Consider the following 16,826-nt stretch of genomic DNA (forward strand, 5'->3'; position numbering starts at 1 on the left):
CTGAAGACTTTATTATTACTATTTTTATTATTTAAAAAAGAAGAATTCCCATACCTTGCTGAAGAACTGAACCACATCTTTCCAGAAACTATTTGCATAAAACTAGAGAGGCCTTCCCACAATACAAGATTCAAACAGGATGAGTGAGAGAAATTACTGAAGAACAATTAAAATTTAGCACACAGGTCTCCCAGTTAGGGGATTAAGCAGTTATCTTCCCTTCTTTGTACTGCCAGGATCATGCTTCGTGCAATACATAAGAATAATTTTATTTTACACTAGTCCCTTGGTGTGAAGTAGAATACTTGCTCCTTGAGGGCACAGCAAATGGGGGATAAAAAGGCTGAAGAAGAGGACAAAAGCCCTGAAAAGTGATGCAATTTATAAACTTCCTCCTTTCAGTGTGAAGTACTGATAGATTATCACTGCAAAGGGTTAGCTGAGCGCTAAAAACTGTGGCTCTACCAAGGAAGAACTGAGAAAGAAATGGGAAGGCAGGATGCCAAGGAGCAAGGGAACAGTAAGAAGTCTTGTGTTCTAAAACTAACCTCCTGAAATACATGCTGTATACAAGTCTACAGAAAGGTGCTTTCTGAGCTGGGGTTAGAAGCCCAGGTCCCAATTAGTAGATGGGGACACATTTGCAGTTTTTTTAATTAAATTTTTTTTTAATTTGCTTCTGCTGACCAAATGCTAAGGCAATACTGCAGACTGCCACAAGATGGTGGGATTGCAAAATAAGTTTTTGGAAAATTTGTTTTGTTACTTTTTTTTTTCTTAAACTGTACTAGAACACTGCTTAGGACTTAATCTATCTATACAGAAACTACCATAAAGATTTTGACAGCATAAGCAAACATATATACACATACACACATACTGCCTGCAAACCTCTTTTAAGAATTGGATTTTTTACTTGTTTAGCAAGAGTTAGACAAAAGCTAGAAACTTTCTTCATTCAATGTAAATATTGGTATTAAAATGTCAATATTTTTATAATAATGTAACTAAAAGAGTGTTTCATATAATGAGATCTGTTTAGACCTTGTAGTCTAGTATTATTTCTTTGCCTTTTGTTTTAAAATACAGAGGAAAATTTAAAAATGGCAGACTCAGTTTTAATCCATCTGTATTTTAGGTGTTTCAATCCACAAATACCATTAAGTGCATTTCAGCCACAGAGGACAGCTGTGAGTTTCAAAGTAGTGCTGAACTGCAAGCTCTCTTGAGGATCGGGAGCATCTATTTCCCTTTCCAGTCTGCAGTGTTCTACCCACAGTCTGCAGTGTTCTACCCACAGTCTAAGTCAACCAACAGCATTTATGTATCTGCCTTGAGGCCATTTGTGTAGTTTGCAAGAGGTGGATCTTTCCAGGGCCTGTAGAGGACCTTTTCCTCCTGGACTTTTTCCAGCTACAGCTGATCAGTTTAAGACAAGGCAGTATTTCTCCCTTCAAACCTGGCCTTGCTTATATTCTAGGACCATTACAGCTACAGAAACTTAATGATTATACCTAACTTGGTATTTTTTTTGCTATCTGACAGTGTAATATCAAAGTGTTCCATGATTACACATGCATAATTAACACGATTAAAAGTATTCATTAACAAGTATTAAAATAGAGTGTGTCAATTCCAGCTGAAAATCCTCTGTTATCTAAATTGGAACGACCCTCATTAATTGAGGCAGACTTTCTCCAAGTGCACAACAAATAATTACAAGCTTGAAATAGGAGTGACAAAGCACGAAGCAGAAAATTGAATGCAACACAAAAAGCAACAGCAAGCTGAGAAACAGTCTGTTTCAGCATGTCATGCTGGAAAGTCTGAGAAAGATTACTTACCTCACTAAAACATTAATACTGCTTTACTATTGATATGTTTCCAAAGGAGCATCCCCCACTTCACCACTGTCCATGCAAAGGCATTACAAATGCAAATGCACCACAGCCTCTCCTTAGTCATCAGACTACACATATTCAAAGCCCCATTCATCTGAACTTTGTCATTAATATCCCTCACGACAGCATTGCTGTTTTGACAGCACTTTCCTTTGTGATACCACAGACACTATGCAAGTGGCTGTCAGACTGATTAAACTGCCTGGAGTTTTTCACCCTCTCTACCATAAACAAAAGTTACTGAAGCCCAGCAGGTCACCAGAAATCCACGCATAACCCTCACACTTGGACAAGCAGACAGCATGTTCAGAGAGCTTGGAGTCAGTGCTTCAGAGTACAAAGCCAACAAGCTCCTCATAAACTCTCAGAGAGGAAATATTAACAGGGCAAGGTCACATTACAAAAAGATTAATGCTGTGCCAAGAATAGCTCTAGATCATGATGACACATAAACAGTCTGCATAAAGAACAAACAGTAGGGAACAACAAGCTGTGAGGCTATAATTCAATTTAGGAGTTCTGGTAATAAAACAAACGACAACAGTACAGTTCAGTTTGTGTATCAATACCTCCCAGAATTACTAGAATTACAGCTCCATCATTTCAGATGTATCACAGATCACAGTCCCAGAAACAGAGAGTCTCCCTCACCAACATATCCTGTACCCACCACAACATTTGCTGACGGTGTCCCTGTTTAGCTGCATTCAAGTCTGTAGAACACCTCTCAGACCATTATAGATGTTTTCCTGACATGGGAGGATGAGTTCCTAACTGGCTGCCCAGCGTGTAACTGCTGCCAGTATGCACACTGCTTAAGTGAGATGCTAGAGCCCATGGTAAAAACCAGTGATGAAACACTGAGTAAGCAACATCAAGGGAATATTACAAATGTGCATAACTACGTATAGGAGAAGCAAAGCATTGTTACTGCTGAGAAGCCAGTACCCAGATGCTAGGAGGGCAAAGCCTGTGTTCAGTAATGTTACAGTGAATCAGGAGTGGTTCAACTGATTTTGGGAGTTGGGCTTTGGTCCAGAAATTCAAAGGTGAGGTCAAATGCATAGCATAACTCGTTGAATGTCCTATGTGATTTTTGTTCCCCTGTGTCTTGAAGGTATCTTCAAAGCATTACTCTCTATATCATTTTCCTACATAACATGTATCTAGTACAAGCAGTACCACACCTAATGTAAGTACCAGCTAAAATTTTGCCTACAACTTGTGAAACATATACAAAAGCATTTACCATTTTAAGCCCTGAGCTGTCTGTCCTCCTCCCCTTGCTGTTGCAAAAGCCTGGCTCTACTTTAAGTTAACGCTGATCTCAGTTCTTGTTTTTCTGTTCAGACATAGAAAAAAACCCAAACACGTAGTCTGCTCCTTTGTGCTTGTGCTCATGATTTTTACAATCCATGCTACCTTGCAGGGACCCATTCAGGAGAGTAAGTGCCACAAGGAATACTGAAGACTGACAGACTCATACTTCCAAGTTAGACATCCACTTCAGTAATTTTAAGAGCAGCTAATTCATTCAGGTTAGAGAGTGCTGCTTTAAAAGCAGCAATGAAGACAACAATTTAGGACAGACAAATGAAAAGACAAACTCTATGGAAGGACATTAAAATACAGATCCTTAAAGAGAGACACAAGTGCTTTCAGATAAGGTGGGCAGAGGCCTAAGAAACAAATGGGTTCCCATCAGGGAAAAAAAAAATCAACCAGCTCCAGTGAATATGCTGCTGAATTATTTTATCATTTGATAGGTTGTTCAGAAAGGCTGTTAAGTTTCTGCAAGATTTTGCAGGGATTGCAAGCATATATAAAACATGAAAAAACACCACAAATAAACTACCTGTTCTTGTTTACTGGAAGAGAAAGCCACAAGTCTTGCAACCTTAAGTAAGGATGCTTTAAAAACCACACTCTCAGACTTTCCACACAGTAACAAAATGTCATCCTTTCTTAAAGGTGACCATGGCCATCTAAGAAGTCATTTGTCATTGGCAAGTGAAATACATGACTGCCTTTTTTTTTTTTTTTCCAAGTCACAGCTGACACCAACTCAATTTCTGAAACTGAAATTCATGCAAAGCAACTACAAATGTTCATTCACTGCCAATAACTAAAAACACACTCTCCTACAGCAGGACACCAATTAAACTGATTTAGTGATGCTTGCATCACACTAGAAATGCGTCTCCTAAAGTGTACTTAATTCCTAGACTAGGTTAGAAAGAGAGCTGGAATGAGAAAGGATGTGGAATTGGCTCCAGAGGCATATCTGATGAGCAGATTGTGAGGATCGGGGAAGGAAGCCTGGAACACGCAGAAGTGAACAGGAATCTTCATAGGCCTAAGGCCATTTGAGTTTGGCAGGAACCAACTTTCTAGTGAAGACTTCATTTCACATAAAAATGTTTTGTTTAGGGATTACTGCACTTTCCCATTAGGAGGGAAATAAAGCCCCTTCCTTGTGAGGAACTATCTGCTTCTAAAAAAAATTCTTATGTACAGGCTTGTATTTGGAAAATAAAAGAACAATTTTCATAACCAGTGATTTCCAAGTCAATGTCTAGTTGCAGTCTGTACAGTGCCAGTGCAGGCTGCAGCCCCACTGAGACAGGTCCAATTTCTTGCATTCACCAAAATTTTAAAACATTCTTTGTCTCTGGAGCAGAGTAAGAATTGTGCATGTGCTCCTTCTCACCTTGAGGATACTACATTAGTACCATCCTCATCATTGTCTTATTTTGCTTCAACAATCCCAGTGATTAAATGCACAGGAACATACCAGTTCTACATTCTGGATTATCTAGCTCTGGTAAATAATAGTTAGCATTTGACAGCTATCACATACTGCCACTTACATACCGTTTTCTCAGCTGAATGCTAAGTAATATTGTCCTATAATGTGCTGCATTCTTCTTTAAAGAGAATATAAGTACGAGAACCCATGAGAGAATGTAATAGAGATTTTGTTTTGCTAAATACGCATTCATGTGCTTTCCTTCTCTCTTGTGCACATACACAAATGCAGGCAGGTGACCTATGTAACTTTAAACTCTTCTGAACTACTGGACTATACATCAGTGATAGTAGTTATGAAAATCCAAGCCACATACATCAATCACATAAGTATTAATATTTGTTTCAGTAACATTTCAAATATTTTTTCTCCCTGAGCAGTCTTAACTCTCACGTCATCTGGTAGTAATTGTGATGAACAGTAGATGGAAAGAGGTAATATAAAAAGAGAAATCCAATTTTGTACCCCTTTGAGGTAAAAATTGTAGAACAAACCCTTATGTTGTTTTCCTTATGCAGTGCCATATTCGCTATGCTAATTTTACAGAACAAACAGTCATAATCCACTTTGTATCATTACATGATACAATGTATGATTTGTAAAGGAGTTGAGGGACTTTAAATTTAAAATGTAAGCCACACAAGCAGAAAGAAGCAAATACCCAAAGGGCAAGCAAAATGGATTCCCCAGAGGGGACAATTTTACACAAAGGTGAAGCTGTACTGGAAATACCAAGGATATTTCAAATAGTAGCAAGGATGAGTGATTGCCTAATTGCACTGTTAGTTCCTTAAAGCAGATTTCACAATATGTGCAGATACATACAGAGGGAGTGAGGTATTTATTGATTTTTGTTTTTAAACTGACATAGAATTTTCAGTTTGGGTTTTTTTTGCCATCACACAAAAGGCCTCAGCAGTTTTCATTTGTAGCAGCTATACCTCCCCTTTCCAAAACTGCGAGAAATGCTGATGTTCCAGTTTTCATACTAGGAGGGCTGGGGTGTTGGGTGTTTAAGATCAGGTACTGGGTTTTCTCATTCTGTGAGTATGAGAAATTTCAAATACTGGTTCCATTCTCATATACATAGCTCACAATTCTTCAGCAACTTCTTATCCAACTATAAGATCAAGATCAAATTAATACATGAAGGTTTTTGCCACTCTCTGACTTGTCTTGGATTCACTCTGTGTTTTTATAACTGACTTCAGTATCGGAACACCCAGCTGCTAACTCATGTGAGAGCTACCATTTTTAAAACATATTTTATGTTTCAAAACATGGCTGCATTTTCTTTTGAGCAAAGATATTTTACTACTTCTTTCAAATGCGCCACATTTTTTGTGCTTGCATTTGTTCTGTGGTCTTCTTTGCCAAAGGGGTGCAGATAGGAACGCAAAAGGGAAGGAGGGCAGGGTCTCCAGAGAACCGTGGACAGCTGCTGAACCCTGGGCAAAAGAGCAGATCTGTGCCTTTGAACATCATCTCCCAACAGCTGTAAGGTGTTTTAAGATGGTACAACCGTCTTAAAACAGAGATGACATTTTAAAGGAATACTAATCATGGCTGTACGATCTTACCTCTGTTTTTGCTTTTAATTCTACAAGTTACATATTTTACTGAATTAGCTAAGAAAGCATAAAGAGAAGAAGGATTAGTTAATAATTTCTCATACAAACATACACAAGCCTACACACACATTTCAAAGCATCTTCACTTGTTCTAAAGTCTTTGTTTGACTTAGGTGCACTTATACACAGAAAAAATGTCAGTATGATGAAAAATGGCAAACTCCTCAAACATCAGCTCTTTGTATTAGTTCCAACACTGATGACAGTAGCTAGTCTTTCTCCCAGTCAAGAGCCAGTGACCCAGCACCACTATGGAAGCATGACCTGGATTTCACTGTGTTTTGTGCCTCATCAACAAAACCATCAGCTCAGCTCTAACTGCAAAAATCTTTATTATTATTGATGTGTAAGAGCGGGCAAAATGTAAATTAAGAAACAGAACCTAGGTAGATTTTGCACTACTGGACCTTTGACTAATAGTAACATATAATTACAAATTAAACACAGTGGATCTGGAGGTTCATGACAGAAAGTAAGCATAGACCCCTAACATATATCTTTTTCTTTTCTCTACAGCAACTTTTCATATTGTAGCCACTTTCCAAGAGCTCAACTTGCTAAACAGGTTGCATCAAACCTGGAGACCATGCTGCTGTTGAGCAAAATGAAAAGTTACCCCAAAACAAGGTAATCACATAGGCACTCTACAAACACTGTGAAATGAACTTCACCTCAAAAGTTTACAAACGGAACAAAAGGCTGGAGGAAAAAAGTAGATGCCCAATGGAAACAATAGCAGAGATCAGAACAGAATTTATGTCTGCCTGACTTCTAGACCATTGCTACACCTCAGTCACACCTCTCCAAACTCAAATGTGAAAAAGTAAACAGAAAAAGTACCCTTCACAATGAGACATGCAGACATACAAGGTCAGTGTTCTATAAATTCTCCACTTCAGAAGCAGAACTGCAGGACCAGCGATTTATAGGCAACTCCTGCTGATGTTTCTAATTGCTATAGTAGAGATTATGTGCCTTCTTCACAGCAGTAGCATGTAAAAATCTCTTCTCCATTTCATCTGCTAAAGCTCAGCTAGCATGCCTGTTCCTGGGGCTCATTATTGTGTACTACAGATGTTGCTAGATAACCTTGGAAAAAAAAAAAAAAAAAAAAATTATGCAGCTGAGCCCTGGTCTCATTTGTTTTGAATAGATAGAACTTGGGCACCTCTTTCAAGCTGTACCCGTCAGTGGGTTGTTCAGTACATCATCTTCCTGGAGTCTGGGGGTGACTTGTTTTCTTAAACATTTCCTCCACAATTATTTGGCTTACAGGCACGGAAAAAAGAACCTTTTGTTTCTGCCATTCACATACCTGTATCTCTGGTAGAGGTTGTGCCACAGACATGACCAGTAATATTTGTCTTAATGTCTAAGTAAAGAAAACATACCCAATGGATGCTTCTTTACCATTTTTAAATAAGTTACGCAGTATTTGAACATTCAGTGAGTATGCTATAAGCATTTATCAGCTAATGGTGTCACTTCCCACAGTCCTCTGGCTCCTTAAAGCTATTTTCTGGTCAATTATCCTAACTCTCACCTTCCAGTGAGAAACTAATAAACCTCATAGAAGACAATTGGCTTTTCTTTTCCAGTGCATTATAAATTCCTGACATTTCTTAAAGTGAGGGTCAGGACTGAGGAAACTGTTGGAGATAAAACAACATTACAGATGTCTGCCTTCTGTGCATCTGTGATACACATACTTTAATGTGTAACAAATTTGCTCACTTCATAGGAATAGGGAAGGGAGGGAGGTAAATCATTTCCAGCAATCAGGTTCATATCATGCCATGTTTTTGCACTAAAAGATCAAGCTATGCTTTCCTTCCTGTTATTTCCATTGCTATCAGTCAAAGGTCGCACAAAATAAATGTAACCTGCCTCTTCCTCCTAATTCACATTAGACCCTCAACGGGAGTGAAGTATCCTGATTCCATTTTGGAGGTGTGTTATGGATATCACTTAGGGCACACACTGAGGACAACCACTGTTTAACAGTCTCTTGAAGTAGAATTTTACTACCATATTAATTCTGATCAGAGTTAAAAAGGCTATGTGGCATTCATAATCCACTGGTTCTGTTTCCTCTGATTGCACACTCTGAGTATGTGGACTACTGCTATGAATGCTTATAGGAGGAGAGCTGAACTAGCACAAAAAATTCATCTTACAAGAGACTGAAGTCATACACAGCTATGTGAACAGGACTGGGTTCTTCCTTGGCCCAGAAAATTCTCATTAGCTTTACAAAACTATAAATATTGGAATACAAATTGGACCTGGACCGTGACCCTCAAGACCACGTAGATTTATTATTATGGTCACAGTAACTTTTATTTTAAGACCAAAGGCCCCAAATTATAAAGGAATACATAAAAATAGACTTCCCTTCCAGTCAGTTTTATAGGCCACAGAACATATTGAAATTGGTGATAAGAGAAATTCTTCCTTTGTGGAACTGACTAAATGCCAGCATCAGCACTGTATTTCAAATGATACTAAGATCAAGGTAATTCAGGCATTTTTGATTAAGCCAAATCATTAGCGATACTTTTCCTAACCAGCTTTTCACAAATGGAAATTCTCCCAAACACTTTGAAATCAGAGATTGAAGTCAGAAAAAAAGGTAGACATTTCAGAGTGATAACAGGAAACATATAGAAAAACCTACAAAAACATGTCATTCTGTCTGTTGCTGCCACGTGTTTACAGCACCATGGGTCAGCCAGTACAGCAGATCTGTACCATGGGTCAGCCAGTACACCAGATCATGTCCTGTCTAGGCTTCAGGGAGTGGGGGACAGCTGGAGGATTTTACCTGTCAAAAGAAGGCTTCTCTCCGCAGTCAAATGCATCCTGTAACTCCTTGACAAGATTAGCCTGCCCAGGCAGTCGGAAAAGGCCTTCTTCCTTTAGCCCCCGCTGTCGAATAAAATCCACACACTGTTCCACCAACATAGGAGCCAGGCGGTTCCCATATCGCTTTTCATATCGGACAGTATCTTCCAGCTTCTGGCCAAAAATACCTGCATGAAAGAGAGATGTGACTTGGTTGAGATTCACAAAAACATTTGAGGAGCCCATGTCTTCTATTAGAACCCACGCAATTCACAAGTCATTTAAACGCACTGACAATTAACCTACTCCTTTCTTAAGAATAAAGCGCTCAGTTTCACCTTTGATACTCTCATGGAAATACAATGCTGACATATTTTACAACAATGCTCAAAAACATTATTTAAAATAAAATACTGTGTGTGATTTTTCAGACCATAAGCACAGAAAACATAGAAATAATACAAATAGGATTCTCCATCACAAAACTTCTGATTTAAAAGTGATACACACATCTCCATCTTCTTTTGTTCATGCCTAATTATCTATAAAAAAGTAAGTGGTTCCTGTATCAGTTTCAATGGCATATAAACATTACCTTTACACATGGAGGGCAAAAGATTTATAAATATAACTCAGGATTTCGTTCCCACTCAACCAAATTATTAATTAAGTTTTCCCACATAAACAAAGACCATTCCTATAATGTATTACCAATTACATCATCACTGTCTGCTTTAGCAACAACAAATTTTGTGTATGAAAAAAGATCCTGACATGAAAGGTGAAATATGTCAGACAAACTGCAGGAAACCTGCACTCGTACTTAACCTCAGAAGAACATGGAGGTTTTTTGACAGAATTAACTTCAACCCTGATCTGAGGATATCATCACTACCACTGGAAAGACAGCTACTCTTCGTAACTTATTTTTGCCTTTGCCTTTCAAACTGCAGAGCCAGCCATCACAGTCAGCATCACAGTGATGTTCAGGCATGTCATCTGTGATGGAAGCTCTCTCTTGAGACCACCATTTGTTGAATAGTTAAGTATTGGGGCTGAAGTGAGGCAACTCAGTTTCTATATATAGCAAGACAATGAATAGTTCTAAGGCAGTCATGATCAGAAACTAAAGACCAAATAACTACCTACGCTTGGAAGGCTCCTTTTCCAATTATGTACACTATGAAGTCGGGGCGGGTGGAAATGCAGTAAGTCAAATTGTGCCCTTCACTGAGCACACAGTTCCTGCTGGTTTAAAAATATTCAACAAGGAGAACAGAGTTCGTTTGGTTTTCTTTTTCTAAAGAAAGTGCGGAGTTGAGCTAGTCAGCTTTTGCTTTTGGCCCCAAAACTTCATTCACCCATTAATTACAATTACATGAACAGGTAACCACAAGCTAAGGTACCATTCAGGTTGAAGCATCCTTCAGGGTAACCTTCAATGTGTACATTTTTCCTCCAAAAAAAGAAAGATAACTCACACCTCAGTTGTAAGGGGGAAAGTTGCCTTGCATATGCTCCAGGCTGTTACAGCAAGGGGGTAGCAGCTGTCAGTCACCCACACTGAAGGTCTGGGGTTTGTACTTAAGTGCAATTATTTTTATTGTAGCACAGGAAATAACTAGAGAGAGTAACTGATGTCCAGCTAAGACATCCAAAAAGTATTCTGAGATGCAGAGCAGCACATTTTGTGATTTCCATGGTACCCACACCTGTGGATGCCAAAACCAGCAGTAGGTAAGGGAACTGAGCATCACACGGTCACTCTTTTATTAGCTCACTTTTTTTTCATGTTGCACAAAACCCCAAACCCAACAATCAGCAATTAAAGAAGGAATTTTGGAATTTCAGAGTGAGTCAAGCTTAGAAGAATACTGACTGGTGTGGAGTATTTGGTGTCCACAAAGTTCAGCCTCTTCACACTGGCAAAGAAGTTAAAGTATGTTTTGTTAATTCTTACAAACCTTCCTAACCTCCTGCAAACTGCCTATGGGGATGGCAGGAGTATTACATCAATTCAGGTTTCTTGTATTTGTCTGACTTAAGAGCTGCTGCTGGTCAACACAGAGGAAATCCTCAAGTCCCTCTAGATTTTCTAGACTCTCATTCTGAAAGCAGCAGAATTAAGGAGGAAGGTCCACTGAAAGTCAGTTAAGGAATCTGCATGATTATGGGAGTCTGTGGAATTCAAACTCCTTAATATACAAAAAGGCTGCTGTTCAGAATTGTCCCTTCTCCTGGCTCAACAAGCCCCACTTCCTCTGCCTCTCCTCAAAGGGTGTGTGTTCTACCTCCCAAGCATCTTGGTGGCCCTTTGCTCAACTCCCTCCAGTTTTAACTCCACCCCACCTTTTTTTTTTTATGGACATAATATTTGGAATATGATCTAAAAAATGCTGAACAGAGGGGGTTAATCACTTCCCTCCCTCTGCTGGCTCTGCTCCTGCTGGTACTGCCCAAGCTGTTGTCAAACCTTCCCTGCTGCCAGGTCCACTGCTGGCTTGTGTGCAGCTTACTGTGCCCCAGGGCACGCAGGTCCTTTCGGCAGAGCTGTTTCCCTGTGGTTATTCCTTCTTGGGTGTAAGACTTGGCTATCCTACTCTGGTTTGTCCTATGAACATACAGTCTGAACTTCCCTTCAAGAGCCCATGAGATCTCTTGGTTTTAAACACAAGAGTTTTTGCCTCTTTTCAAACAAAATTAATCAGTATAAGATCGGACATTCCAATTACAACTCATGCCCACTGACAGTACAATTAGTATGAATAAGCTTTGTCCTACTGGCTATACTTTCTTCTCTCCATGCTAACATTCTTTAATCAGTAATGTGCATATTGCAGCTTACATTTGCAGAGGAAAGCGTAAGTTCTCAAACCTACCAGACTGCTTTGAAACTCCTATTACTAGTGACACTGCAGTCAAAACACATCACTTTCTATTAATACATTTTGGGGGATGCTGCCTTTTTTTTTTTTCTTCTTTGTTTTAGAACTGGTTTTCAAAGCATGCAGAGTGGGAACAAAACAAGTTCCTATATTATTATAAAGTGCTGATGCACCACAACACAAAAAATATTGAAAACAGGTGGCAACCATAAAGCATTAAGATGTCTGTAACTACTGTCAAACAGTATTTTTTTAAGACAAACATAAAGTTATGAGTGATTCACATACAAAAGGTGACATATATCAAATGGATATGACAAACTTGGTTCTGTATTGTAGCAGCAAATCACAGGTAGTGAATGAAGAAAACATTAAAAAATATATATATGAGGAAAAATAAAACCTGATATGATGGAGGGGTAACCAGTGTCAAGAAAAAAAAAAAAATTAATCCAAATTGGAGCCTAAAATTTCCCGGCTCTGGTCCTTTAAATGTAAACACTGAACTGTTGCTACTACTGACTGCAATACGGTACATGGTAAATTAAGGGACTTTTACTTGGACACTTAAAATACACATAGCTCGGAGTGCCTGAAAGAGAGACAGAATAACCACAGCAGTAGTCTCAGATCTGACAGACTGGATTCAGATCCTACACAATCCTCAGAACACAGCTGCATTGAGTCTGGCCACATATATACTTCACGGCCGGATGCATAGGTGTATACCCCACCATCCTCACATGTCAGATAAAGCCTCAGGGACTTGGCTCCCCATCTGTATGAATGGTGATAATACTGTATCTACCTCACAGGCATGAGGATCAGCTTTGGGAAGCTCATAGCTAGGCATGGCAATTCTAACAACGATGTGATAACCTAAAGTTAAGACCTAAGTCTCATGGAAAATCACAACATCACACTTTGAAGTGCTTCTGAAGTCACCATTTACTATACTCTGTGTTCTCCAATTTGTTTGGCTTTGGAATTCATCTCAGGCAGGCTTGGTTTGGTTTCAAAGTCTAGGCTGAACTTCTCCAAAGGAAGTTATTTCCTTCACCTAACAAATGCAGAACACTGCACCAGGCAGCACTTGGCCATGAAAGGCATCAGTCATGATAAGCCTGCATAAATATTGACTTGAAGTTACAGACTTGCTGATGCGTTATGGAAAAAGTACTCTGTTGCCAGTGGCAGAAATGGCAGAAACATGACAGCTCTGCCTCCACACCATGTTGTCACAAATTTTACCTTGTTCATCACCTTTCTGGTGCCTGTCGGGTTTTTCACCATTTTGGAATAAAAGCCATGATCATCGCCCTGTAAAGCTCGCCTTCTTCCACTGTCCCTTTCTCATGCTTTTATCCCCCCTTAGGTCACAACGAATTACTACAGAGATATTGCAGATGACTAGTTTATGAAGACTAAGACATTGACTATTATGAAGCAAAGGCAATGCTGTAAAGAACTGTGGCTGCAAACATACAGTTACCTGTTGGGTTCGGCGTTCGGAAGATCTCGCGATGTCACGGAAAGTTAGAGGGTTAGTCGCAGCCTTATGATGTGTCTGTAATCCCACCTACCCTTGTTAGTATAAAAGGAATTGACTGCGCAATAAAAGGCGGAAGTTGGCGCTCACACTGTGTGTGTTATCTATCTCTTTCCCTGGTCTGGGGGTGATCAGTGATCTAATCGTGGCACCTTGATATGCGGCGAACGCTACAGTTACCTTAGGGGTTGGCAGAGGCAAACAACAGTGAACACTATCAGCTATACCTGGTAACTACTAGCATCTCCTTTACAGAGAAGCAAGGAAAAGACAGTCCTAGTTAGGGAGACTACAATGTAACCAAAACCACAGAGATAATTTCACATACTGTTTTTTAAAAGTAAATTGCCACTACAGTAACTAAACAAGAACACCTCTGTGGAGAAGGAAATAAAAGACAGCCCTCATAACTGATGTAATCCAAACCCAAATTCTCCTCCTAAATCTTAATGTCTCCAAAATCCTGAAATGCACAGATGCACAAGTGCTAACCTGTGGTTTGGTTTATCCTTGGGACAGTGTGCCAGAAGAGAAACAAACAAACAAAACCAACAAGAAACCTTGAGATTCAGAATGGCAGCAGCTTGGCTTCCCCACAGCTAGCAGAAGGCAGGGAAATGTACAGGATTCCAGTTCTGACCAGTCATTAGATTTAATCAGCAGAACTGCTTTTTCAGAGAGGCCCTTGTAGGTCTTTAAACCTATATCCAATTAAGCCAAGATCACGCATAACATGAAAGAGGAAAATCACATGCTAGTAAAGGGCATGCTGAGCGGTTATTCATTAACTAGAACATTCCCATGGCAGAAGTTTTGTAAACATTTTGAGAAACTGGATTTGCAAGCCTAACTGATACCCATAAAGTTTATGAAAGACACTACAGTGCTATATCCAAATTCTGTGTATGTGTACTCAAAAGTTGTGAAAGCACTGTGGTATTTTCAATGGTACATATTCACAGTTAGAGTGTATTTTTAAAATCTAAGAATGCTATTAGTCAATGATTTCCTTAGCTACTGAGCACAGGCAGTGGTCACATCTCAAGTCTATTAACTCCAAGCTTCTGAGTCAGTGAGAAAAAAAGGAGAAAGATCTAAGCGGCAGTTCTGTCTCCTTGCTCTCTAAGGAATAGCTTGAAAAAGCCCACCTGCCACTCTAGCTCTACCACAGCACACGCACTCAGCGAGCCAGAAGGTTTCTGCCTTTCCCAAGCCACCTTTCAGCAATTCAGATGATAGCATAATTTTCAGACAGCATAAAGCACAGAGGGCTGATGCTTTCAACAGAGGGCCCACGCCTGTACGTGTGTTCTCTCAAAGTGCAGGAGAACAAAACTCAGAACTTGTTTTGGAAGGATCTGGATGAGAATTTTAAGCAGCTCTCAATTCTACATCAGTTATTCATTGACTGAAAATAACAGATCAGGTGAATGGCTTTCAACAGCAGGGCTGGAAACAAAGGTCCTGGAATAACATGAAGTGGCTGTCATGGCCACATAACACTTAATATGGAGTTTTAAATTATTATTTCTTACCAGCTTTCTGCTCTGGTGTTCCTCAACACTAAGTGCTGCTTTGAGTAGATCAAAGGCAGCAAGTATTTTCTTCTTCTGTACAGAATTTTGTAACGTACAGGAGAGGAAAAATCCTACCAAAAATAGCAGTGGCAGAATTTTGTTCCCACCTGACTCATTTTCTTTCATTCAAGCCTTCTCCTACGCCACAGTCAGTGTGATGCCAACAGTAGGTAAGGTAAGATAAACTCCTCCCCTGGAGTTCAGCACAGCTGCGCACCAGAGATTACTGCTTAGAAAAAAGAACTCTGAAATAGGAGCAGAACTACCTACAGGCTGGAAAGGAAGGGAGGCAATTTTAAAAACATCCCCAGGAACTTACCACAGTTGCTCACATCAGGGCCTGCACCATTTCTCTGGCCATGGCCAACGCCGCCTCCTCCTCCAAAACTCTACTCACCCAAATTCACCATGCTATTGAATGTTCTCACCACTGCAGGCCAGCAAAGTTACCCTCAGTTACTGCTCTTCTCCACTTACCCTGCACATGTTCTCAGGAGGTTCCTGTGGTGGTACTTAAACAGAGACCATCTTCTCTAAATTGGATTTTAAAGATGCTTGGCTCTGTCTCTGTTCAGGTGCTGCCCTCTAAGCACTGACTTCTACAACACCACCACCAAACAGGTCTGACATTTAATTTTTCGGTGCCTATCACAATGCAGCTTTGATCTGGATTTCCAGGAAGGAAACACCTTGTATCACCGGTGAAGATGACAATGTATCTCTGCCTAAACATACAATGTCATGATTCCCCTGTAGTTCTTCCAATGACTAGCCAGTGGTTTTCCCTGCTAATTTTATTTTCTGCATTGTGTTGCACAGCTTAGAACTAACTGATCTGCTTTATGCAAGTACGGGCTCGGTTTGCAGAAGGCTAGTTTTGCCTGTTTTTATTCTTGGATATACAATCTGCAAATGAAGTTGTAAGAATTCGGTATGCCAATTAATAAGACAAGTGTAATTATCCCAATTTGCCTGTGCAACCATAGCAAAGGCTTGACCGAAAGTCCAGTTAATGTTCATCTTTCTGTGGACTTCAGTGGGATGTGGATGTAGTTAAACATGCGCACCCAGCATTCTGCAGCTCTGATCTAGGGGCCTTGTCACAACACTCTTGATAGAAAACGTGTATAATAAAGCTACTGAAACAAATGGTATGTAGAGGAAAGCAAATTGGCACCATCATTCTGTCCTCTGCCCCAAGTGCTGCAGCTTCACTTGGAGTTTTAGACATGAAGAGTTTCTGTGTCAGAACACACAGGGGAAGAATCAACAGCTGAAGCTCTTTTTGGAGCAGATAAGGCTGCACCCCAGGCACAAAGGCAGCTGTCTGCAAAATTATCACTTAATCCTTTATTCAACTTCCAAACATTTCTCAAATAGTTAAGTGTATAAATGGGGCACAGACAGCTCTAATTCACACCGACACCTTGAAATGCTCTAGCACGCTTCATACAGACATATCCACATCCTCTTGGCCAGTCTCCAGAAGGACTGAACTCCAGCAACCAAGGGAAATGCTGGCCTCAGGGACAGCGGGTGCAGGGGGCAAACAGCTTTCAATGCTATCTCAGCTGCAGGTGATAGCTGACCTCTGCTGTAGTTTTGTGGTGAGTCCCTCACTGGTTGTGAT

General features: G+C 40.0%; 1 protein-coding gene across 11 annotated transcripts in view; it reads right to left on the minus strand.

Annotated features, from left to right (window-relative positions):
• The window catches only part of ARHGAP24 (Rho GTPase activating protein 24), a 278,923-nt gene that overhangs the window by 13,092 nt on the left and 249,005 nt on the right, over nt 1-16,826 (minus strand). For all 11 annotated transcript variants that reach the window (XM_069781438.1, XM_069781428.1, XM_069781420.1 and 8 more), the window contains one exon: nt 9,166-9,373. In XM_069781438.1, the coding sequence (XP_069637539.1) occupies nt 9,166-9,373 (208 nt within the window). The remainder of the gene's footprint in view (nt 1-9,165; nt 9,374-16,826) is intronic.

The sequence above is a fragment of the Haliaeetus albicilla genome, chromosome 1 (assembly GCF_947461875.1).
Source record: "Haliaeetus albicilla chromosome 1, bHalAlb1.1, whole genome shotgun sequence".
Taxonomy (NCBI): Eukaryota; Metazoa; Chordata; class Aves; order Accipitriformes; family Accipitridae; genus Haliaeetus; species Haliaeetus albicilla.